This window comes from Dunckerocampus dactyliophorus, chromosome 18 (genome assembly GCF_027744805.1).
Source record: "Dunckerocampus dactyliophorus isolate RoL2022-P2 chromosome 18, RoL_Ddac_1.1, whole genome shotgun sequence".
Taxonomy (NCBI): domain Eukaryota; kingdom Metazoa; phylum Chordata; class Actinopteri; order Syngnathiformes; family Syngnathidae; genus Dunckerocampus; species Dunckerocampus dactyliophorus.
The window spans coordinates 15,168,128-15,195,766 of NC_072836.1; the positions used below are offsets into that span (position 1 = coordinate 15,168,128).

The window sequence follows — 27,639 nt, forward strand, 5'->3', positions numbered from 1 at the left end:
GCTAATGGATGGAAATCGTCATCCTTTGCAATGTGTCTTTAATTCACATTTTCTTATGCTTTCTCGGCCTTGCCACTGTGAATAATGTTTGGTTGTTTTCTTTCACAACACTGCTCTCTAAAAAAAGGGTGATAACGTCTGGTGGGGATGGAAGAAAAATACAATACATCCTCTTGGAGCAACATAGAAGTGTTTACACTAGACTGGTACCACAAAGCAATCAGTCATCTCTCGGTATATACAGTAGATGTTTGGAGTACACACAGTACAGTACACCGGTATATGACAAGCTGCTTCTGCAGTTGCAATGCAGTTGCACCAGTTACACCGCTGCAAACTACAATAATTGCAATCAAAACTGAGCTGCGTGGTTTGTTTTAATTGGTAAGCCATTTCCTCCATCCCTATTAAGGCAGCTTGAAATGTGGCAAGAGCTGCAACCAGGTTTTAATCTGCTTTGTAACCCAAATACAACGTATGGTCAAACCCTATCATGGGCAGTAAAACAAACACAGACAAAACATGAAGGTCTGTCATTCCAGGTCTGCATGAATGTCCCCGCAGGTTATCATAAAAACATTGCGTCAAGATGGAATATAGAGAAGAAAAACATACTAAAGCTGAATAAATAGGGACAAGACTTACCACTAAGGCATTGTTTAGAAGGTGAGTAGGGTAATACTTTAGTGTTGAGAGGGTGTTAAGAGGCGAGGAGAGCAGGGGGGGGTCGGCGTCCAGGCGGGCAGAGGGGGCAGAGGGAAGGAATAAGTTAACAATGTCGCACCAGTGAAAACAGTCTGAGAAGACAACATCACAAGTCGTGCACACATTTCAACACGTGTGCAGGTGACAGACACATTTGGGGGAAAAAAAAAAAAAAAAAAGTCACTTTGTGGTGGAAGCAGGAGAACTTCAACACACACACACACACACACGCACACACACACACACACACACACACTGCCACAGACCCCGCCACAGCACGTGCAATGATTCATCACTGTTAATCATTCAGTTGTGGACGACTGACGCTGTATCCCAGGTCTGAGTTTGACTTATCTTTAATTATTAACAGCAATTAAATAGACAAAATGAGCGCGTCTGTCGACCAACAGGGCTGTGAGGGAATGCTCGCGTGCGTGCGTGCGTGCGTGCGTGCAGATCTAAGTTTGAAGGTACAGTGCGTTCGAAAGGCAAAAAAAATGAGACGTCCATAAAAATGTCTGTTTCTGACACACTCAATATGCCTCACACACTTATTAAAAACACATCTTAAAAGTATCAAATGTATAGCTATAGGTACCACTAATGCAGGGGTGTCCAAACCTTTCCCACGGGAGGGCCGCATACTGAAAACTACATTTTTTGTATTATTTATATTTATGATATTTACCATTTGTTTATAGTTAAAGGAAAAAAAACAGCCTGCAGCTCAGCTTTGTGTTATCGCCAACCAAGCGTATTGTTAGTATGAACTTTTTCTCCTTACATTCAGTTTTTTTTGCCGTTTTTTTCCACATATTTCAAATTTCTTGTACCTTCCTCTCATTATTACTTTATTTTCATAATATTTTAATATCACCATCAACCTAATTTTACAGAAACTGCAACTTCGTTTTTCATATCACAACTTTTTCCCTTTACTTTTAATACTTTGTCTTTAATCTTGTAAAATGACTGCTCTTTTTATAATTTTTTGTTAGTTTTCTTGTTTAAATTGCATTTATAGAACCTGGCAAGGGCCAAAAAAAAAAAAAAAAACACAGCAGCGGGCCGGAAATGGCCCCTGGGCCACACTTTGGACACCCCTGCACTAATGAATGATCATGCAACATGATCGATTAACGGATGAATCGGAGTAACGGTGTACAAGTTGTATATGCACATTTCACATATAGCAATGATGGTGTGTTCAAGGACTACCAAACAAAGTGGGAAATCTCAACGCTTGACCAAAAAACAGAGTCAACAGTCAATCAGTGAAGCATAAAGACAAACATGAACATTTGTGTACTTTTTTTTGTTATTTTTTTTAAACAACAGTACATTTCACCGATATTAATCGGGTATTTATAAATGATTGCCGACTTGAGGCGAATAAGAGGTTTTTTTGCGGGAAAAGCGGCCTATTTACGGCGAAAAATAAATACAATTATGAATGCCACATAAATATCTCCATAAAAATCCACCTTCCCCCCCCTTTTCATCATAAGATGCATGGAGTGGCTCTCCAACGTCTGACTCATCGAGTCACACTAAGCAGCCTGTTCCATCTGCTTCTATAAAATTACGATTTAAAAAAGAAAAAAAAAAAAGGACTAATAAATAAAAAATTTAAAAAACTTTCCCTTTTCTGCTGTCGAAGAGAGGACGACAAGATCCAGGGAATGTTCTAAATGGAAACCAGACATACGATGATGATTTGCCCGCATGAGAACGGGGAACCCCGAGCATTCTGCCGCCTCTGGTAGCAGCGAGTGCTACCTTGGTCAATAAAACTCACTGTAAAATCAGGAATGAAGAGCACATCACTGGCAAAACTAATGAGGGATGAGCAGGTTGACTTTTGAAAAAGCAAGACTGACAACACAGCAAGATGATTGTGCACAGTTTGCAACATATTCTGACCTTACCTGCAAGCAGTGTGCAAAAAACATAAATCTGACTTCTTTTTTTGTGTGAAAATAGTGATTAGCACCAAGGAAAAAAGGAAAATAAGAATATATTTTGTTATAGTTACTGCACAAAAAGAACTCTGACCAAAACATAATAATAAATAATATATACTCTAAATCAGTGATTCCCAGCTGGTGGGTCGGGACCCAAAAGTGGGTCGTGGCTCCGTTCTGGGTGGGTTTAATTACATATTAAAACATGTCATGTACAACTGATGCCTGACTTGTTTTATTTGGAAGCAGAATTTCAACAATATTTAAGTAATCTCCCTCCTTGGTATATAATCATTGCACAGTTCTAAAAAGGTCAAATATCTGCTTTTGTGGTTTTATTTACTGCGGTTTTCATTTTTAATTGGAATCTTTCACGCATTATTTGCATGCATGCAGTTATGTTCCTCGTCATTTCATAAAATGCCTTCATAAATTCCTCTACCACAACTGTCCACTTATAGTTAAAAGGTCAAAAACACACACACGCGCGCGCTGCAGTATACTGTAAGCTCCACTTCAGAATCATTGGGGACACGCGGTAAATCGCTATTATGTCACAATCAAAAGACACAGCAGGATATTATGCATTTTGCATTAAAAGCCACACTACCGAAAGTGTGCGAAGCAACATTTAGGGCTGGTTTCAAGGCTGACAAACAAAACCAAAGAGTGAAAACTTCCTCACAGATGTTAACAAAATGACAGTTTGACTGAACTCGGTGACGAACAAACCCCTTCCCGCGCGACAAACACACTCACACACACAAACACAAACGCACACACCTCCTGTGAGATATGAAACGTACTGGATCTGATCCATTGCGCGCCACATCACGTGTTGCATTCAAGTGCAAAACCTGCAAATTAGCCAAGCAGCGTCCTACGCCATGACAAAAAGGCAACGTATAATGTACGAGGATGCAGTCTGGCTGTTACTTTTTCATGCACACACACACACACACACACGCACGCACTTTCTCCAGCACTAATACCAAACTCCCATGCACTTTTCCTCCTCCCTCCTTTTTCTATGAAATACATTTGGGGATAAGCGCCATTTTCTCTGTCAAAAAATCTAAAAATCAAGTTTTCCGCCACACAAATGCCGCACCGGGGCGGGAAAAGAGTGCACATTAAGTTTATGGAGTAAGTCAGTATGCGCACACGGACACACACGCACGCACACACACGGAAACATTTTCCAAAATATATCTACACGCAAAGCCGGTAACGGAAGACGAGGAGGCGGTTTACCTGTGTCAAGCAGTACGGGGAGTACATGGTGATTTTTCACACAGAAGACGCGGAGACGAGCTTATTGAAATTGCATGGAAGCTCGGCGTGGTGCTGCATTGCAATCGCTCGCCGTCCTTGTTTCTCTCACTCCATGCTGCAAGCTTACAGTAACCCCGCCTAGAAAGCTCACACAAACTTTCAGGGAAAAACTTTGCCTCCCACCCCCTCGCTCTCGTCTTTGCAGGACTCCCAACGCTGTACGGCGTGCATGCAAGGCGCCCTTTGTGTTTTGCATGCGGAAAAATGTATTCATATAAATATATCCTTCGTCGTATAATGCCAGTTCCTGTGCTATAGCTGCGTTCACTGACCCGTCGGACCTGCAGTGCAATCACGAGAGCCGCAACGCCACGCGAACGCATCATGAGAACAGATGCAACAGCTGCAAAGCAAGCGTGGAATGCGTTGTGTATATTTTCAGATGAGTGGCTTATGTTGTGCATGGTGAGCATTCAGAGCAATTGTGCTTCATGAAATTATGAAAAATGTTTTTTTCCTTGCTCTGTTCAGTTGCTGCTCCTGATGCAATAATTTCACCCCAGCTTTGGATTTAACACCTTCATTCATTCATTCCAGGGTGTGTGAATAGGCGCATTATTTCATGAAGCGAAGACTATTTATCCACTGAATCATTTTTCACCCTGTCCAGAGGCCACATCTGTACTTTTAAAGCCAGGCCAAGCCAAACAGTCAGCATTCACTGGAGCTGAAAGGAAAAATAATGCCAAATACTGCGGATAGACGTATAATCATACAGTATCAAAATACTATAGTGAGGGAACTGTGTGTATATCTCACACACACACACACACACACACGGTAGCGACTTTTTTCAAAAAGAACAAAAAACAGCGAGTGAGGTTTCTTGGATGAAATCCCACATATATGGTAGACATTTTGGGTGGGAGTGAAGTCATTGTAAAGAAGAGGAGCTAATTTGGGGCCTGACATTGGAGTCCCGCAGATTTACGAGGCCTACCGCTTGTGGGTTTGTACCGCAAGCCTCCGCAGGCCAAACAAAGATATTTAGACTCTGTGTGGCCAATTACTGCACACAACAGCCAGAAAGTCAAACAGGGAGAAACTCTGTGGTCATTCCTCCCGAAAAAAAACGTAAAAAAACAGACCGTAAGGACAGCGGGACCTGTAACTGTGAGGAATTCAATGTTTTTTTGCGTGTCATTAAACGCACCACGAGTGCAAAAGGTTATGAGCGGCGGAACACAGATGATAATCCTTTAAAAAGAGTCCGCTTGCACGAAACACATGCAAGCGCTCCTCAAACCAGGCACACATTTAGCGGTGGATGTGAGTAAATCTCTCATTAAGGAGCACATGCTAGAGCCATATGCCCACATTCTCTGGGTCTCGGCCTTTTCGCACGCTGCAAATATTCATATTCACCGCCGCTCCGGAGCTTTGAATGTATTTTGCAAATACAGTATAGCGACTGGTGAGAGGCGTCGGGTCAAAACAGGTTGATCAAGGATGGCAATCAGAAGTTTGCTATCAAAGTGTGTTCAGGCAAAGGCGGTAATAACGCCACACCCAGCTGTCGCTCTGGTGCAAAGGGGAGAGAGCGAAGTGTGGTTGCGGCCGCTGGCTCGAGGTCTATCTGCCGTTGCTTTAAGTGGCTCCAAATATAGGAGCCATGACCTGCCAAAAACTCTTGCTTGGTCAGAGGATCTCTGCAAAAATGGACTTCTAAGTCAATTGTGTCTGAGTTAGTTGTACAGTGGTGGGAAAAAGTGTTTGCCTCCTTCCTGAGTTCTAATTTTATTGTATTTTTGTCACACTGAAATGTTTCAGATCAAACAAATTTAAATATTAGTCAATGACAAAGCAACTTACCATTTTTTTACTATTAAGGGAGAACAAAATCCAAACTTACATGGCTCTGTGTGAAAAGTGATTGCCCCCTCTGTTAAAAAATAACTGAGATTGACATCTATCAGTCTATAAAAGCTTATAAAGCCATTTCTGAAGCTTTGGGACTCCAGCCAACCACAGTGAGAGCCATTATCCACAAATGGTGAAAACGGTGCTGAACATTCCCAGGAGTGGCCGGTCAACCAAAATGACCCCAAGAGCGCAGCGAGGACTCATCCAAGAGGTCACAAAAGACCCCACAACAACATCCAAAGAAATGCAAGTCTCACTTGCCTCAGTTATGGTCAGTGTTCAAGACTCAAGAAAGACACTGGGCAAAAACGGCCCAAAAAAAGAGTTCCAAGACAAAAACCACTGCTGAACAAAAAGAACATTAATGCTAGTCGCATTTTTGCCAGAAAACATATTGATGATCCCCAAGACTTTTGGGCAAATACTCTGTGGTCTGACGAGACAAAAGTTGAACTTTTTGGAAGGTGTGTGTCCCAATACATCTGGCGTAAAAGCAATGCTGCATTTCAGAAAAAGAACATCATACCAACAGTAAAATATGGTGGTGGTAGTGTGAAGGTATGGGGCTGTTTTGCAGCTTCAGGACCTGGAAGACTTGCTGTGATAAATGGAACCATGAATTCTGCTGTCTACCAAAAAAATCCTGAAGGAGAATGTCCGGCCATCTGTTGGTGACCTCAAGCTGGAACCAACTTGGGTTCTGCAGCAGGACAATGATCCAAAACACACCAGCAAGTCCACCTCTGAATGGCTGAAGAAAAACAAAATGAAGACTTTGGAGTGGCCTAGTCAAAGTCCTGACCTGAATCCTATTGAGATGCTGTGGCATGACCTTAAAAAGGCGCTTCATCCTGGAAAACCCTCCAATGTGGCTGAATTACAACAATTCTGCAAAGATGAGTGGGCCAAAATTCCTCCACAGCGCTGTAAGAGACTCATTGCAAACGCTTGATCGCAGATGTTGCTGCTAAGGGTGGCCCAACCAGTTATTAGGTTTAGGGGGCAATCACTTTTTCACACAGGACCATGTAGGTTTGGATTTTTTTTCTCCCTTAATAAAAAGTTTCATTTAAAAACTGCATAAATATGTGATAATACAGGAAAATGTACAACATACATGTCGCGCTGTTACAGGAAAACTGCACTTTTTGGGAATCTTGCCCGTCATCCACAATCCTTATGAGAGACATGAACACACATTTTTATGTATGTTCTAAAGATATAAAAACAGCTAAAAAGAGACAGGTAAGACTTCACGTAATGGCATTCAACTATTTCACCTGTAAAGCCTTCTGGGAAAAAAACAAACAAACAAAAAAAAAAACTCCACAAGTTGACGCCGAGCGATTGTGAGGTCGGATTTTTTTCGAGGAGGCAGTTTTGTCATGCAAATGCATCACGCTTTTGAACGCGTATTGTTTTGAGGAGCCAAACTCTTTACTTAAGTGGCGCCACCAACTAACCGGAGCTACGTTCCTAATCACCGAAATCAAAACAGAACTCTGCTCACGGGACGAAGTGGGGGGGGGGGGTTAGCAACTGTTGATGCACTGCACTGCAGATGGGGATATGTCTGTCTTTATTCTTGTCAAATTACTGCTCTTTTTTCTATTTTTACTGTTGTTTTTTTAAGTTTTCTTCTTGAATTGAGTTTTTAGAATGTGCTAACGGCCAATAAGTATTTTTTTTTTAAAACAGCCACGTGCCCTAAATGTCCCCCAGGCCGCACTTTGGACACCCATGTTCTAACACTAAGGGAACACTCACAGTACGTCAATCGTATCATGCTTGGACCCACTTCACATCTAAAGCATGGTATGTTTGGCTAGTGTGAGTGCACTAATCGACACCCCAAGCATGCCCCGACTTCCACTCCTAGCACCACTGGAATAGGTCAGCCAAGGCCTGGAAAGATTCCACGCACCGCCAACGTACTGTACATAGAGTCATAGAATGATTGTAACGTGATCGCTGCTCTCAGGTTCTAAACAACAACAGATACATTTCATATTAGAAATAACTACATAGACTAAAAATAATCCAAAAGTGAAACCCACAGCACATTCGCTCACCTGCGACTACACTGGTGCGTTTAATCAAGGTGTGCCATTTAATGCAATTGCTCCCCTCACAAGTAATTAATGACCGCCGCCATCTTGCACAATGAAAATAATCACAACTCAAAATAATCCACAAAGCCAATGAAATTGTAGCGACACAGCAGAATAGAAGCGATGGGACAACAGGCATGCTTCTTGTGGGTGCAGGAGAGGGAGGGGGAATCGAGGCCAACTCCAGCACAGTCCGAATGGCTTAGTGAGAGTACTGCTCACAGCTTGTAGGGAACATATTTGCATAGTATCTCAGGATCGCCGTGATATGCTGTGATGTACTAACCAGCATTGCCGTCCTCAAATTCCTCCCTTGCAGTGCAACACTGCAACTTGCACCGTTCACTCCCAATTTCTAAAGTCATACGAATTTGGAGCTCAATTTGATCCCTGCATGTTTTTCATAAAGCAGCTGCACTGTCCACCTCAGGAAGCTTGGGGGCACAACAAGATAGCAGTGACACTTCCCCAGTGCGGACTTCCTTGTGAGGAGCAGGCGGTGGACACCCTCCTGTGGATGTTCTTGAACTCACTGCCCCTGGAATCCAATCCAGCCACGCTGATGCTCCTCCTTTCCCCTTCCAAAATGCTCTTTTAGCAGCCGTGCACCTATCGCAATTACAGCCACCGTGCTTCATTTCTGTGCTCCGGGACACACGATACTTTGTAGCAGCCCAGATTGTCAGTGAGACTTGGCGAGAGTCTTAACTCCGGGAATACAAAAGCCTGCGGCCCAGTCACATTCTGCGTCTTCCTCCCCTCAACCTCCTCCTGCTTGATTTTAACGCCATTTTTAATCATGCCCATCAGTGGAAATCAACTGCTCACTTTCCTAAACTGTTTTCTGTTCTTTTTGCATTTCAATATACAGCTTGCTGCACATTATGGTCAGAATTTTCATTCCCCGGGGGTACGCGAGTGTGATTTTGTAGAAGTTGTAAAGGCGCACTTTTAGTGGAATATGCGTGTGGAAATAATGATTGTAATGGTTTGCAGCTGACGCTTTGAGGGATGTGAATGACATTATAATTGTGGCACAATTACAAAGCCCATGAACACCAACTGCCCATCATGGTAATAGTAATAGTGAGTAATTACAATAATAAAAATAATAATAATGCATACCCTGTATGAATCTGATACAACAAAGCATTCAGGCATCCCAGGGCCTCTGGAGGGTTCTTCATTCAACAGAAAGTTTTCGGTGGCCTGAAATAATAACACAATAGTTACTTCTTCAAAAAAATGTTATATGAAATTATACATTAAGCTCCAAAATGATTCCACCAATATTTTTTCCATTTGAATGACCTTTTCCACATAGTAGTTATTCTGCTACGGTAAAACAAGTTTAATAACATTTATTTTAATTACATTCAAATTACATTTTGGATTGCATTTTAACACATCAATTGAGCAATATTATATATTGTTATTAAAACATTACCAAAAGTGGTAGTCACTTTTTCCATGATACTGTACATAGCATCTATTTAAGGTCCCACCACATATCAGTACAAATGTCATCCATTTATTCCAGCATTTGTCAAAAAAAAAATGCAGACACACACATACCCTCCCTTTGCTCAACAGTGTGTGTTGCCTGCTTGAGCCCATGTCCTGTGCAGGCCTGAGGCCTGGCCCCGTCAGTCATTGCCCCTTGAATGGGGAGCAAAGTGTTTAGCTGCTGTGGCAGCACACAATACTCCCAACACAATGGCATTTCCTGTCCCTGCCATTTCACCTGCATTGCTCACTGATTCAGCGAAAATCATTCACACGCATCCACACACACACACACACACACGCGGAGCCAGAACACTGCCACTAAGGTTTGGCATTGTAGAAAAAAAACGTATTGACCCAGAAACAGGTATTGGCACTAAAAAAAAGATTCCACAGAGAAATCAGATACATAATAACACCCACAATATTGTATATGTTCTGTGCTATTGTTACCCTTGATATGTTTTAAGCTACTTTATTTGGCTTGTTGGCGATGCTAGCTGTTTCCTACCCACTATTACCGTAATAGTGTATCATCATAAGGCAGAGCGTAAGGGTTGCCATTTGACAGATGTAAACCACCGCATTAACGGCTTCCCCATTAGCACACACTTATTGGCACAAGCAATGGTGGTTTTAGATGTGGGCCACATTGGGCGACATTCTCGAGGGCAGGGGTCCCAACCACTGGGCCGCAGCCTGGTACTGCCGGTGAAAGCGGAAAGCTTTCAGGCGCCATGATAACAAAAGTACACATTTGTAAATAACTACATCAAATTTTATGTAAATGCATACCAATTTTGGGAATATAGGCCATTATTTTTATTTCTTTTTTAATAATCATTTTTGCATGTACAGTATATGTTTGTTGCGAGCGGAGAGCCATCCCACCCCATCCTTTGAACGCACCGTTGTGTGTGCTAACTTTCTCTCACGCTGCACAGATAGACTACTATACTGTATTCTTACCGTTTTTCCTTTCACCTCATATTCGGTCCCAAACATATGGGAATGCATAAAGGTAAGTGTTGATGACTTTTTGAGTGCTACTGTGCATATTTGCAGGTGCACGAACTCAACTTAATTCATGCTAGCACACGGCCCGTTTACACGCACATCAAACAGCGACGTTATAATGTTCTCTCATTAAAAACAAACTCTTGGCTCATACTAGTGAAGGGTGGGTCTGTATTATTTATCATTTATTGAATCATTTATTGTAATCATTGCTCATCAGGTCACAATTTGTGTGTCAGATGGGCGCCCTCTACAGGCGGCATACCTGTGCCCCTCATGCTGTTCACATGAAGTCGATAAAATCAAGCCAATAGGAAACTATCATCACTCGTTGACATCTGTGTAAACAATATAAACAAGGAGGCGCTACTTGGGACCAAATTCCAAAATGTGCAGGGAAGTTGTGGGGATTAGACAAAATGGCGACGTCACACTTTAATTGCAGGGATTGGTGGAATTTGCGAGAATTAGGGAGATCACAACATCACGAAATCTTGTAGGCAGCGGTGGTTTCTGGCATGTGCATTAATGTACAAGCTCACAGGGCAGCTTTCAAGCGAGAATCGTGGAATAGTTTGTATTGTACAATAGACGAATAATCCACAGTGGACTAATAATGCACTGTGGTTTTAGTTAGACTGACTCTTGCACCGTTGCTTAGATCGCTCCCTCAATCTATCGAGGTTTTTCAAAAATGTATTAATCAATAAATGATCGCTGTTTCATGGTTGACTATGGCCTATTATTAGTCCAAAAATATGAAAAAGACAAGTCATATGCAGTATTCTGGTCACTAGGCGTCAGTAATGTTACACTGTTGAGACATTACCTTAACGTGCAGCCATGGATGTAGATTCTGACATGATGTAATGGGAAAAAAAAAAAAAAAAAAAGTTCTCCTCCCATTCCATGTGGAAGTGGTACATTTTTGGCTTCTTCAGTTATAAACTCTTTAAATTTAGAATAAATGGGAGGCCATCTAGTTAGCTCAGGAGTCATTCAGAGACTCCTTAGCCTGCGCATGTGAGTTGCACAACATGGTATAAACAAAGCTAGCAGTGGTGCCGTGTAAGTCTATGTATACCAGATTCACGTCAGACTGGCTGCAGCTGTATCAATCAAGTGACAAACGTCATAGTGAGGATGGATGATAGTCTGTTTTTTTTTAAAATCTCATTGGATCGAACCACATTACGTTTGAGATACAAGGAACTTTCCCAGTGCTAACTGAGTTATTATGTGTTATTATTGCTTAACATGTCTACTGTATTAGGTAATGCGTGTATAAAGGTGACTATAGGGGTGTTATTTCATGTCTACAAGGCTATAATAATGTAAAATCCTGTTTTTAGAAGGTCATAAATGGGTTTTCCATGCTCCAACTACAAATATATTCAATTTATTAATATTGAATCCTACTTCACGGTCGCGGCTGGAACCAATTAACAGCGATAAACGAGGGACGACTGTATTCAAAAGATATTTAAAAGAAAAATATGCAAAACTACATTTGACCAAATTATTATAACCTGGAAGTTGGAGTGTATGACTGCTGCCTCTTTTCACATCAAGATGTGATTACATTGAATTTGCTTGGTAAGTTAATACAGACCCGAGCAAAATCAAGCCCGTTGCTTCTGCAGTCTGATGTTATTAATATGTAAATGTTGCAGACCTCAACTGCTGTTTCAACGCAAAACACATCGGCCGACAGGAACATTTGGTGGAAATTGGACTCAAGTCCGTTTCTCTCCTTTCCATATAGAACCATGCAGCATTCAAATGACTGCAACAGCAGGATAATGGCGGCAGGATGCAGAGACCGCTCTACTCAAAGCGCCGCCACACTCCCCCAGACACGCCCCTTGAACGTGCCCCCTCGGCGCAAATCCCTGCCATTAAGTTCATTAATTCATTCATTTTCTATGCCGCTTGTACTCGCTAGGGTTGCGGAGGTGTGCTGGAGCCTATCCCAGCTGACTTTGGGGCAAGAGGCAGGGTACACCTCGGACTGGTCGCCAGCCAATCGCAGGGCACATAGTGGAACAAAAACAAAAAGTAAATTGAATGAAATTGAAAACCAAAATGTTAACATTGAAACACAAAAAGCGCCGACATCGAAAAGAAAGCATAATATAAAAAATATCCAAATAAAATAAATTTTTTTCCAGTGGAACCTTGTGTCAGTCACTATTTTTCCTACAATGTAAACATATTTTCAAGGCCAAAACTCAAGTATTTCTGGCTTCATACAGTCGTGGCCAAACATTTTGCGAGTGACTTAAATAACTGCTGCCACCATATCTTTTAAAAGGAAACATTTTGTCTCAGTTATGTACTGAAAAAACAAGACATTTTTGTGGCGATCACAAAGATGAAGAACTGAAGCTGCAAAGTTACTGCATGTAAAATTTAAGTCACTCGCAAACCCTTCATGTACTCAGTTCTTGTTGCCAAAGACGATACGGCAGCGAGATCAACATGGACACCACCTTCTTGTTTTGCCATGAGTTATTTCTTCAATTCAGTAGGGTTTCTCACCTCAAGTCTCTGCTTTTCGTTTGATCACGGCTGTAATATAACCCAAAATGGGCCGTAGGAAAGATGCAAGTGCCAGCATTTTGATAAATGGTGAGAAACACTACTCACTCATTTGAAGAAATAACTCATGGCAAAACACGAAGGTGGTGTCTGTGTTGATTTCACTGCCACATACTGTAGGTCTATTAGTTTGTGTCTTCAGTGAAGGTAAAAGTATTGGTATTGTTGCAAGCATGTACAAATGTTTTGTTTTGCTGTGGGACGTGTCAGCGTGGACTTGAAGCAATAACTTTTTAGTCCAAAGAGATATACATTTGTTTTTAAACAGACTAAATGATGTTTTTCATATGACAAATAGTGGATTTGCCAGGTAATAAAAATAACTTATAGCGGGGTAGAACCAGGAGCCTGAAACTTAGTTGCTGGATAGCTTACAAGACAGCAACTAATCCAATTTTCCAGAACTGAATGTTGTGGCCCCTCAACATGTCTTAAGGAGTAACAAACACAGACCCAAAACAGGAACAAATATAGCTCGTAGCTAGAAATGAAATGTAAAGTCATAGTATTTGAACTGGCATGTCAGATAAACAATTTCGCATGGATTCAAAACAGACTGGAGGTTCCTTAAGCTTTTACATCTGCAGAGACACACACACTTTGACACGGGATTGCACTTGAACAAATACATGAACCGACACATACATAAACACACAACTATAATAAGTCCCAGACTTTGGCGAACCGAGCTGCGGCTGGAGACGCAGGCTATTCATATCCTGCAGAATGAGAGGTTACCGCTCGAGCCTTTTCCCTTTAACTGTAACACAGGAAGGGCATCCACTTGTGTGATTCCAGTTTGTGTGGCAAGAGGTCCGAGACGCGGGATGATTAGCGTAACATCAACATTGGTTTTGTTCAGCGCAGGCTGCCTCGATCGGAATGAGCTGAGCACTCGCCACAATGAAGCATTCGCACACATTTGCAACTGGAGTTATCCAAGAAAGCGTTGCTTGTGGCATTCCGCCTCAGCATCCATCCTGTTGTCATCATCAATTGGTGGGATAACACGGGAGCGAAACCATTTCTCCCACTAAATGGTGCCCTTGTCAAGTTCTCTGGGCTTTCTGTGAAGCTCTCAAACTGGCCGGTCCAGCTGAGGGATATATTTTACTCTGTTTATAATCACAGAGTAGCACGGAAGAAGGCACACTGGCAATTTTAGGTGCCTGTTTCTGTTAGGCTTTTAACATTGACAATGAATTGAGCTCAACAAATCAGGTTGAAGGATGCAAAAGAGGGGGAAACAGATGTATTTGAGCAAATCTTTCCAACTTCTATCCAGCAACACTCAGAAAGGGCCATTGTTTATTGGGGGATTATTGTTTGCTGTTGCTCCCTGCAGCAAAGGCCTGACGAATTTAAAAGACCTCGTCTCCTTCAACGCCGTTTAGCCTTTGCCGGGGAGCATCAAACATGGGACAGTGAAAGGTGGAAAAAAGTTTTATTCTCTGATGAGAAAAAAATGTAACCTTGATGGTCTAGATGGCATCCAACGTTACTGGGATGACAAGGAGATCCCACCTGAGATGTTTTCTACCCGGCACAGTGCAGGGGAGTCTATCATGATCTGGGGTGCTTTTTCATTCAGTGGAACATTGGAGCTTCAGGTGGTGCAGGGTCGTCAAACGGTGGCTGCTTATGTGCAGATGTTGCAGCGGGCATCCCTCAAGACTGAGGGCCCTCGTCTGTGGTAACAGTTGGTTTTTTTAAACAGGACAACGCTGCAGTTCACGATGCTCGCTTGACCAAGGACTTCTTCAGGGAGAATAACATCACTCTTTTGGACCATCCTGCATGTTCCCCTCATTTAAATCCCATAGAGAACATTATAAGGGAAGTTTATAAAAATGGCCATTAGTTCCAGACAGTTGATGTCCTTCGTGAAGCCATCTTCACCACTTGGAGCAATGTTCCCACTAGCCTCCTGGAAACACTCGCATCAAGCATGCCCAAACTGATTTTTGAAGTGATTAACAAGAACTGTGGAGCTTCTCATTACTGAGTCCTACTGGGAACATTTTTTGTTCTGGTTTGGAGAGTTTTTTGTTATTTTTTGAGCGATGGTCTTAAACTTTTGATCAGCTTATAAAACAGCCAGTTTCAGTTTAATTGTTGTTTTCAATAAATTACTTTTTCAAAATGCTTTTTGTCTCGCTCCCCCTTCTTGTTTTTGCATATTGTAGGTCTACTTAAAACCTCATTAAAATCCAAATGAGCAAAATGCAAATTCTAGCACTTTTTCCAACTGGTCTTAAGATTTTGATAAGGAGTGTACCTGAGAAATATACAAACATGTACCAATATCAGTTTAAAATGGAAAAAAAAAACGTTTTCCCATAATGCATTGCATCCAAGCAACATTCATTGGGGCGCCACAATATGTCTGCCTCCCTTTGGGCGCCTACTGCTCCCTCTGGTGGACACCATCCAACCATTTTCTATGCTGCAATGAAATGCTTTGCTCAGACAAAATGCATTATGGGAAAACTTAATGTTTTTTTTCCCCCCCATTGTAAAACCTGTATTGGTACATGTTTGTATATTTATTAGGTATACTGTACCTTTGAGTGTTAAGTTGCTGTGTGACGTGTTTAGTGTTCTTTGTAAGACGACACCATGAGTCAAACCTGTTGTATTGAGTCATGACCTCCTGCCATTTCTAATGGGTTGACAAGCTCGTCGGTAGTTTTTTCATAGCTCGTGATTGGCTGCTGTCAAAGAGCTGCCTGGGCCTCACTAGTGCTCACCACAGTAGGGCATTTTATGATGTGGACATGTGTGGCTTATAGTCCAGTGCAGTTTATATATGTACAAATCAGATTTGTCCTCTAAATCGAATGGGTGTGGCTTACACGCCGAAATTTCAGGCAATACCCCAAAGAGATTACACCTCACAGGTGCATTGCCAGCAAGTGGCAATCGATGCAGTGCATTACAGTACATTCAAACCCACTCCCAATCCACCATGTCAGCCTTACTGCGTTCTCCTGTTCACACACATTCCTATGATCTCTGGTATTAAAGAAAAAGGCAATATCTCAGGTGTTGGCATGTTTGTGAGGATTGACATACAACACCGTGCCCGTTAATTGGTGGCTGTATGACTCGGAGGGTTGCCAGGTTCTACCAATGCAAAGTGTTAACAATGTGTGTATAAAACCACCCAGGTCACTTCTGTAACATATGTGCAACAAATGTGCACATGATAAAAAATAATTTGGGGAATATGCTTTTGCTGTTGCAGTGTAGCTGAGATTACAGCTGCAGCGGCATTTAGGACAGGGTGCCCAAACTTTTTCCACCGAGGAAAAATGAAAGGACGCAAGGGCAACTTTGAAATTTTGTAAAGCAACACAACTTCTATATATTGTTTTGTGCTGTAGGTGAAAAATCATATTAGTATCAACTTTGGCTCGTGCTCCCCCGTTTTTGCTGTTGATTTTCTCATTTTACAAAATATTTCAATTTTTTTATTTCTGGAAAATATATCACGGGAATTTTTTTTTCCAAAAATTACCTTATTTTGTTTTTCATACTACCATTTAAAAAAATATTCTATTTTTTCTTTAACATTTCGTCTCTATGCTAAAATGATATTTTTCCCCTCATAAAATTACAAGTTTATTCTTGTAAAATTGACTTTTTTCTTATTTCTCTAAATATTGACTTGATTCTCGTAATTCTCTGCTTTTTTTTTAATTTTCAAACTATTTCAACATGCTTTATTCTCGTAACATTTGAACTTTTTCAGGAAACTCTTTTCCAAAAGATTGCAACTTTGTTTTTCATATTACGACTTAAAAAATAATAATAATAATAATATTTCAACTTCAAGCTACTAAAATTATTTTTCCTCATATTTCCATGTACAACTTTTTCTCGTTACATTAAAACTTTTCTTGATATTTTGACTTTATTCTTTTAAAAATCGCTGCTGATTTTTCCATTTTTTGCCGTTTTTTTTTTTTTTTTTTAGTGTTCTTGTAAAATTCTATTTTCAGAATAATAAAAAAAAAAAAAAAAAAAAAAAAAAAAACAGCTGCAGGCCAAAAATGGCCCCTGCGCTGCACTTTGGACACCCCTGATTTAAGACATCAGCATTCTAAAAGAACATTTTTACAAAAATGTAGAAATAAAAGTAACATGAGTGGTCTTTGCTACTTTGTTCCAGTTGAGAAAATAAATAGTTAAATGTTTGCTGTTATCAACAGCAGATAAGGAGATAAAAGGATATAACAGTGTTCTCTTTTGTTGCCTGATCCCATTGCCACCAGGGGGATTTATATCACGCTAAGATAACAGCTTAAAAAATAAATAAATAAATAAATAAACCCTAATTCTGGAGACAGACAATCTATGGATGCAAAATATACAAAAAAGAATAACCAAAAATATCTCAAAAAGAAGCAAGAAGTTCATCTGAAGGAAGACTGCTTGACTTATCGCCGTCAATTGGTTGCAGACTAGTGAATTTTTTGTAGTTGGAACCTAAAAATCCTGTTTACAACCTTCTTAATGTTTTTTAGCATTATTAAAATCGCCCTGGACACGAAATAACTAAGGGTGTCACAAGATCGGGCCTATGAGAACAAGACGAGATTTTAACTTTACTCTTAAGAAAAGTACAATTGAAAGAATCGGTAACAATGTATTGCAATCTACTAATATAATTCTACTACGTTACACTCTGTATGCTACTGTCCCTGCCTCCACCCAATGAGACAAAAGAGACTGTATGACGGACAACAGGGCTCACTCCTTTCATGCTGTTGTTCTTTGGAACAAACACGCCATGATGCTGAAACCAATGCAGAGTGAATCCTCTTCCTGCCCGTTTGGAGGCTAGAGACAAGGAAAACAGACACGCATGCACATGGCAATATATTAAGGCAGGCAAAATGTCTTCATTTTCATTTATTGTGCGATTAATTTGTTATCGTGCCAGGCATTGTGCCAGAGACATTTCTATAGTCACCTTTACACTTGTATTACCAAATATAGTAGAGATAATAGCAAATTAAACATCTTAGACATAAAGCATAACAAACGCACACATTAGCATAGACAGTGTACTTCCTGCGGTGGCCACTGTCTCATCAACGCAACGTTACCGACATCTAGTGTACTACTGTAATGCCATTTGTGGTTAAGGACAGACTCCCGATGCACTTCAAATCAGTTTATTAACATGGAGAAACACGTTCCGATGTGTCACACAGGAGCTGCTGTCGGCCACAACTCACGCCAGTCACTGCAATCTCCACACTGATAACACTCAGCTAAACAGTCAACTTTAGCTAGCTGACGTCACGCATGTCACTTCCCAGGCCCCGCTCATGAAAGGCGCACAAGCCACAACAGATAATATATATCAGGGGTGCTCACACTTTTTCAGCCTGCGAGCTAAAAAGATAATTACACATAATTCCTCAATAGTTGTGTACATAAGTAACATGTCAGTCAAAACAGACATGACATGTAGCGTTCATTAGGCACACTCTTACTAACATGTATTACAGTTAGCATTTGTGATCAAACATTCCCGATATACAAGACATGAAAATGGTTACGCAAAAGACAACGCAGCCGAAGTCCAGGCCACATATTAAAAAGCTTTCAGCAAATGGCACATTTTCCAATTCATCATGAAATAATCGTTCAAGAAAGGGAAGAGTCGAAAAACACTCATTTCTTTAGTGGAGTTCATGACGCCATCAAAGCCCTCGAAGAATTCCCTTTTTTTTTTTTCTACATGACTAACCGCTACAAGTGAACGGACAACTTTTGTTATGGATAAAAAGGCATCCTACCGCCCAGTTGGCTCATCAATAACAGGAAAATGAAAGTTGCATCTCTGTGTGTAGTTTGAGACGTCTGTTCACCACTGCCGCGGGGGAGCAAGAGCGAATGAGGAGGGGAGCTTAATGTCAGCCGACTACAAAGCGACGTTTACGCGATCGACCCGAACTACCGGTAGCTCGCAATCGACATAATGGGCATCCCTGCTAAATGTAATGTTCTCTGAATGCCTTATGTTTGTATTTTCATACATCACAAGCATACAAATGGCTAAATGAACTAAAACACAAATATAAGACCTTCAGAAGACCGTATGTCTTCTGTATGTAATGTTAATGTAACAAGCACAGGACCTGATCGCCGGAACAACAAGCTTTTATTGCAGGTTTGAACTCTCACAAGAAGGCCCAATAATCCTTAACACGGACAACTGTTGGGCTGTTAAGCTAGAACTCAACTCTGAACACCAACGTCCACCTCCACTCAGCTCCCCTACCACTGGAACACATTTACAGCAACACACATGAGCAAGCGTTATTTATTTATGCCTTATTTACACTTATTACGTCTGCTATATTGGGTAAATAGCGGTCTAACAACGTTAAAAACTTTATTTAGAAGGTTGCAAACAGGTTTTCTATGCTTTAACTATGAAAATATTCCATTTAGAAGAAAGGAATTCTACTTTGCAGAATTTCACTTATCACGGTTGGGTCTGGAAGCAAATAACTGCGATGAACGAGGGTTTACTGCATATTAAAAAAGTCCAAAATCATCATTAACTGGACAGAGATGTCAGATAGCGGTGAAGCAAGCATACATTTTGATGTGTGCAGCACCTCATCCGCCTGCTCAGTTATCTCCACCCCTCATAAAGCATGACAGCTCTTAATAGGGATGCTGAAGTTGGCCAGGTTTCATGGCGCTGGATTAATCAGAGCACATATACATACGGCCCACCCTTCACCGTCTCTCTCATGCTCCTCACACACCAGCTCACAAACCACCTGGGTCTCGGCTGTCTCAAAGCATTCATGAGAGGCAGGTACCCTCACAATTAGCGAACAGCCCTCCGACGGCTGCCATTTTGAGGCAATGAACCCGACGCCTCCGCCGAGGAGCGCAACGCACGCCTCGCCTCGTCCCACTTCATTCCGTCTTAATTGTGTCCTCATTCTTCACCTGCTAACAAGCGAACAAACCTGTGCAGATGTGGCAAGCACATCAAAGTGCAGGAAGGATGGGCGGAGGAAGTTGTTTGTTGGGGGGGGAATGAAAAGGGAAATTGGCATCGTGTGAGCGCAAGCCAGCGCCACCTCAGGGAGAAATGCTGGGAAAATGTGATATTTTACACCTGCATCTAAAGAGGTGAGGAAAGCGGGGGGGTTGGGGTGGGAGGGTGGGGGGGTAATTAGAGCAGTGTGCGTGTGCGTTTAAAAGGATTTTTACTGTGTTTCTGGGGCTTGCCACTGGTCCTGTTTGAGCATTCAGTTTGGTGAGACACACTCGATGCCAGATTATTAAAAATGCTAAACCTGGTTATGGATGCTTAAAAGAGTGCTGGAAATTCAAACAAGTATGCTAATATTTTTACAGTGATAAAAAGCTGGCAAGCTCCGTTTAATGAATAATGCTATTAGCCCTAATTCCTCATTAAGGCCCGAAAGAAGAGAGAAAATACATGTATTGTTGCTGTGATTTTTTTTTTTTTCCCCCCCCTCCCCAAATTAAAATGAGACAGCAGTAGATAGCAACTCATTCCCAAATTAAGTAGATTCAAATGACTTTGTTACACAGCTGGTGTGCCGCCTGGATGTCCTGCGAAACCAATTAATGCGAGAGTTAAGACTTGACAAAGTAATTGAAGCCGGGGTGGAAGCGCGAGGGGGTTAACCGTGTTTGCAGGCTCTTGCTGAGAGAAAGTAAGACTGGGGGGAAAAAAAAAATAGATGTTTTTGCTTGACCTACTTGTAGAACAAGTACTATAAACACACTATAAAATGATCAACACTGACAAAATACATGCCAACGTTCACTCGCGACAAATTCAGGTTTAAACCCTAAATGTGCCTCACACGCTTATTAAACGCATTTTAAATCAAAATGGAACTAATAAAGGACAATGCCAGATGATTGATGAACAGATGGAGTCCAAGTGACGGTGTAGCCGGTCACAGCACACAACTACGGCGCGTTCAAGGACCGCGGAACGAAGTGCAAAATCTCAACGCTTGAGGAAAAAAACATGAGCGAAGCATGAAAGACCTAAACTTGTAATAATTGTGGACTTTCTAACAGCGTGCATGTCCAGGGTGCTGGACATCATCACATGTTCATAAATTACTAGTGACTTATGGTGAAGGAGATGTGTTTTCTGCAGAAAAAAATGATATTTTCTCAGAAAAAACAACAACATTTTATCAACAATCGGAATATTTGTAACATTGGGCTGTGCATGCAGTTGAGCATAATAAGTTGGTAACCCCTTCACTACATGTCAGCAATCATTTAAACTGGAGTATTTCTTCTCAAAAGGGTTCATGCTACACATGATAGCTTGGTTATCCTTTAGAGTAGTCAGCGCACAGCTTGTATATCGGTAAATAAAATGTCATTGTTGTCTAAATAGCTGGCATGTGAGCAACAACATAATTGTGGCCTGTGTCAAGCCTTGTTGTGGTAACATTGTGGTCCCAATAGCCAACCACTGGTCTGCGCTCACGGCTTTGCTGAAATTTCCCTGACTTTATGGATTATTTCCCATCTTATTGCGAGACGTTGTGATTCTTTCTATTGCGAAGGGCCGGCGGCCGTCGCTATTACTTACAAGAGACGCTGCCATGCCTAGGCACCGTTGTGACACCAGGACGCAGAGACAGGAGCGTAGTGCGGGTAAAAAAAGGTCTTTAAGTGCCTCAAAACCAGGTGCAAACGGGCAAAACACTAACAAAAAGCAACAGTGCAAAAAAATGAAGCACTGTGGGGGTCGAAAAAAAAATACACAGAAGTATTGAGAGGTGAAGCAGCGGACTGCATACCATCACAGGAGTCCGACAACGAACCAGCAAACAGCAAAGACCACACACTCTCCTGAAGAAGCCCGCTGATTACAAACGAGGGCCAGCTGCGACTGGCAGATTCCTCAGAAAGAGGCAAAGATGACTGAAAACAGCACAAAACAGGAAGTGGCAGAAAAATAATATAGTATACAACAGGAAATAAGGAGAACCAGCTCAAAATAATTGAATAAGTCACACCTTTACTCCGCCATGGGTTCTGGCTTTTGGATCATATGGAGCGATCCTATTTATTTATGTTATGAACTGGTGAGGAGAATTCTATGACTTGCGTGCACCTGCACGGAATCGTCCTCTTGGGAGGACCCTCGTTCATCGCAGTTATTTGCTTCCAGACCCAACCGTGATAAGTGAAATTCTGCAAAGTAGAATTCCTTTCTTATAAATGGAATATTTTCATAGTTAAAGCATAGAAAACCTGTTTGCAACATGTCAACACAGTTTTGACATGTTCACTGTGAGGTGTACTGACTTGTGCCGCCTGGTGTTTCGGCAACAATGGCTACTTTCAGAGGGCGATAAATCTATACTGCTTTCCACGCTGTACACTCACAACCCGAAGTTTTATTTCAGTACAGCAGTAGTATACTAAATCCTAGTATACTAAATAATAATAAAATAAGAGTGCAACGTACGGTGCAAAATGATCTGTGTTTAAACGCTACTTACCATACCTGTCAACATTTGCATTTGAAAATAATGACGTTCATGTCAAAAGCAGGAAATGTAATTTGCGTTCTTATTACCCTTCACGCTCAACCGTGCTCGTACCCAGAAAAGGTTGGGAAGTAAAACAACAATTGTATTTCTCGCCTTTATACTGCTTTTTTTTTGTTTTTTTTACTTTCCTGGGAAATTTCTCGGGGCAAGACAGACATAACAATGTATTTCGGTGTATACATGGCAGGATGACATCATTGGCATCAGCAGCCAAAAGAGCAATCAGGTGGTAGAATACACACGCAGCTACAGTCTAACGTCTGAAGTCCAACGCATAGTAAGTCGTACGATTTTTTGGAAATGTTTAAAACCATCACACGCCACAGCAGAAAACGTCATGGGCGAGCGTGCGCACCAAATTAGGGATGTTTGGATTTTTTTAAGCTTCCAATCCGATCCTTTTCTTTTTTTTCTAATAAGCTTTTGCTACAAACATGAATTTGTGGAATTAAATCTGGTTATAAAAACAGCTCTTCAAAGCATTAAAAATAATGCAACCAAAGTATTGCTGAATTTACTTGTTTTGTTACACAAAGCCAACAATGTTGATTGGCTTTTGGAACAAACCTCTGTGAGTCAGGTCCCGAATCCAATAAAAAATAAAATTGGAAAAAATATAATAATACTTTTAGGGTAGGACTAATCATCTGACACGGTTATAAATCAATCTGGTGTGTAATTTATAATATATGGGCTTTTTTTTTTTAACAAACTCTCTTCGGCGCAATAGTAATTTATTGACGGTCCCTAGTGTAAACAAACTGCGGTTAGAGCAGCACTTCCCGTGTGAGCAGTGGCAGAGCCAGAGATTTTTCACTGGGGTGGCCAAGGTGAGACCATTACTCACATAGGGGTGGCAATAAGTTCATACCTTAATTGTCCAGATGGCCAGTGGGGGGGCCGGAGAGTGACCAAGGGTGGCCACAGCCACCACGTAGCTCCATCACTGTGTGCGAGATCCCCGCGCAACGGCACAGGGCACAGTGAGGGGAAACTAGCGCTGTAGCTACAGAGCCGAATATCCAACGTCCAACGTGAAACTAACTTCACCACAGTACACCGCGGACATGTCTGCATGGTGGTGTTGCGTTTTCTTCCTCTTGCGGGCGGCATGAGTCGAGCGGCTTCCCGCACCGACCGTGTTGGAGAGCGGCCCACGGTTACGAACGTGATACGGCAACCGCGTCGGAAGCCGGTATTATCCGATCGGACATCCCTACACCAAATAATTGCTTCCGGGCATGTTGTCTTGCTTTTTGTTTGTCTTTTGCTTGTTTTTCACCCATCGACTCTTTGGTTTTCATGTTGTTTTCACCTCTACATGCATTTTCACAGCCAAAAGCTATCCTAGCCAATCAGAAACTGAGCACAGACATTCACTGCTACTTCTTGATTGAATAAGTAATGTAGTAGGACACACCTGGGCAACAAAACACACCTGTTGCTCACAGGAAAAATGGATGGGTTCAAACAAAAGGGACTCAGATTGTAAGTTGTGCGACCAATTGAGATGTAAATACCTGGAAATGAAAGGTGAAATGTTGCTCCCTGGTTTCATGTTCACCTTTTGATGTCAAACCCAAAATGTTTTCAGTCGACAGCAAAAATAAAGGAATTGACCTCATTGCTCCAATACTTCTGGAGGGCACTGCATACTTATTATTACACTTGGATGGCTGCTAATTTCACTTAAGACCATACTTATCAACGCTCCCGTTTTCCCCAGGAAACTCCTGGATTTTGCCCTTCCTTGCCGGCGCCCTCCCGTTTTAACAGTTGGAATATTTTGTCCTGAATTTTACCCTTCAGGGGGGAAAAAAAAAATCCTTTCCGGCTCCAGACTCACTCAGGCAACATTGCCGTAACGCATCTTGTCGGTGCCAAAGTCAGGCCTTCAAAATAAAAGCACGGCAGTAAAATAGCACGCTTGCAACACAGTTGGCAGTTGGGTTAATTTCCGTCATTTTTAAATCCAAATGTTGACAGGTATGCTTAAAACCCACGACGGCGACAGTTTGAACCTGAAACTGATTATGGTATTTTTATTTAATTTATTTCCCCCCAAAAAAGTTTTTCCAATACAAACAATCGGTTCAACTAGTGTGAGTGTTAATATGTAAAACAGCCATCACCAAATGGTGGACCTCGGTCCCGATACGGGCCCAGTAATGGCCGTTTACCGATCCGTGACCAGTTGAAGTGAATGGGAAATATAATGATAACATATCATCATGCTCACTGACCAATCGCAGCAGCAGTTTGCGGGTGTAATTACTTCAGGTGTTACGGTTACGTGACAGAGAATGAGAGAACCGTGGCTTGCCAGAAAGTAAAGTAAAGTTGACAGAGACAACCGAACATTTAAAAGCGAACGGACGGACCACTATGTGTTCATTCTTCCAGAACCCAGTGCCAAACCGCTGTGTCTCAAACTGTAGCACTGGTCAAAAGCGCAAATGTGACGCAACATTACCTGACAAAACACGGATCATTCGTGGAGAAGTATCCATGTACGTAAGTCTGATGTGAGAGTCTGGAAAATAACGTCGCTTAGCGCACAGTATGAAAAATCGACGGTCTAATGTACGGTCTAAAACAATCCTTCACTGACGGGAGAGCTTGTTATTGTTATTTAATATTATTTTTTCAAAGAAACCGATGCATCCATCCATCCGTTTTCTATGCCGCTTAATCCTCATTAGGGTCAACTGGTCGCCAGCCAATGGCAGGGCACTTCTAGACAAACAACCATTCACACTCACGTTCATACCCATGGACAATTTAGGGTCGCCAATTAACCTAACATGCATGTTTTTTAAATGTGGGAGGAGAAAACCCACGCACACACGGGGAGAACATGCAAACACCACACAGACATGCCCAAGCGGAGATTCGAACCCACGTCTTCCCGATCTCCAGACTGTGTGGCCAACATGCTCACCATTAAGCCACCATGTGCACTTTTATTTCACTTACAAAATCAGCCTCTTATGTTCATTTCGTTGTTTGTACAATCAAACATTTCATTATTTAGGTGAAATTCGGTCCCGCGGTTGAGGTGCCAATATAATTGTGTTTGAAACAACAGGTTGATGTGCAGGGTTTCATTACATTTGATATCAGTAAACAAGCTTAGCTTCTTCCTACTCCATTGTGGACGTGTTGATATGAGCAAATGGAACCAGTGATGTTAAGCATGCCTGAAATAAATAAACCTTAGGTATAAGGCAGATGAAGTTGTCTAAATTACGCACGCAGCACTTGTGGATTATCCTTAAATCAAATCCCAAAAACGCGTCTCCTTTTCATGAAGTTTGGAAAAATTATAACTTTAGGGAGCAAACATGTTTACAGTTTTACGACGGCCTCGGGGCAAGAGGTTACACGTCCCATTTGCTCTGCAGCATATTTGGACAAGTCACCAACTTGCCATAGATGTAAATCATGTAGACAAGAAAGTGGCGTTTGTGTGTCACGGAGGGAGATTCGGTCTGCAGAGAGACTTGAGACTGATTGACAAATGCTTCTCTGCCCTTCTCGTTAAAGTAACACACAACAAAATTATTTGGCACCGATACTGTATTAACATCCTGTTATTTTTTTATTTTTTTAAGTCATGTTGCTCTAGTAGGAGACTCACAAATCAAGATAATCCCACAAGAGGCTTGTCCTGAATTCTGTATCATTTTTCTTTTTTTGAACAGCTGCCACATTAGCTTGGATTTTTGTAAACAAATAATTATTCATACTAATAATCTCCCATATTCATGTGCAAATAAGACGCCTTGCTGGAATCTTAGAAGCGCCAAGGTTGTATGTGGGAGGTTCCCCTAACTATTGGCTCAAGTTCAAGGCTGGAAAAGGGAGAAAATAGAACTCTCATCTGAGGGTCAACGACGTGCGAGTTAGATATCACAGCTCATCTGTAAGCGACACGCAATTTTGGTTCTATTTATTAAATGGTCCCGTATGTGGAATTTGTAAAATAAGTAGAAAATGTGGCGAGTGCACACGCAGCACTCACGCACGGCTTTGTGGCGGCTGACAATTTTGTTGAATTGCACCCATGCATAATGGATACATTCTGCATAATTACACAAAAAGGTGCATTTTTGGAAGAGGAATGATCCGTTTCCTGCCAGGTTTCCAAAGACGGTAAAACTTTGCAAGCGGTTCACTTGTTTCACCTTTGCAAACGACTGCAAGGCGTCTTTTGGCTGTCTGTTTCCACCGTATGATATGATATATGCGTATGGAACTATTAATAGGACGCTGGGGGTCACATGAAGACCTCATCAGGACAGCCCAGAGAACCCAAACAGAGCTCTGTAATGGCGCAGGCTTTGGAGGGCTTTTACAGGGGTGTCCAAAATGTGGCTTGGGGACCATAAGAAGCCCGCCCCATATTCCACAGATGAAATGAAATACAGCCCACACACAGACAGAAAATGAAGAAAAACTGGAAATGGCCCCAAATCTTCTCAAAAATGTCACCTCCAAACCAAAATGGCCAACTACGTGTGCGCGTTACGGTATATGGCATTTTCATAGTTTTACAGTCGTCCCTCGCCACTTTGTGCTTCGAATTTCACGGTTTCACGCCATTCCGTCATGGTTTTTCAAAAATATATCAATTAAGAATGAATTCTGTTTTGTGGTTGAATATGGCCTATAATTGGTAAAAAGTACGCACATATAAGCAAATGTTACATTTTTGGGCCTAAATTAAGCATTTTCCAGCATAAAAATGGCTAAATGAACTAAAATACAAATACAAGGCATTCAAAAGACGCATTCATTCTACATCGGTCACTAGATGTCAGTAATGTTACCGTAAAGTTCGGTGAGACACACAAACACCAGACAGGCTTTTATTGCCTGCCTGAATGATCTCACAAAAGGCACAATAATCCCTAATAATAACACCGGCTACTCTTG

General features: G+C 41.6%; 1 protein-coding gene across 16 annotated transcripts in view; it reads right to left on the minus strand.

Annotated features, from left to right (window-relative positions):
• Positions 1–27,639, minus strand: part of nfixb (nuclear factor I/Xb) — a 213,468-nt gene that overhangs the window by 170,393 nt on the left and 15,436 nt on the right. For 5 of the 16 annotated variants that reach the window (XM_054758673.1, XM_054758677.1, XM_054758686.1 and 2 more), the window contains exons 2-3: positions 9,104–9,187; positions 646–681 (exon numbers count right to left, since the gene is read on the minus strand). The exons of 2 other annotated variants lie outside the window; for them this stretch is intronic. In XM_054758673.1, the coding sequence (XP_054614648.1) occupies positions 646–681; positions 9,104–9,187 (120 nt within the window). Of the gene's footprint in view, positions 1–645; positions 682–3,923; positions 4,293–9,103; positions 9,188–9,553; positions 9,804–27,639 lie in introns of those variants that run through there. 9 more of the 16 variants (XM_054758678.1, XM_054758694.1, XM_054758681.1 and 6 more) reach the window with 6 other exon arrangements.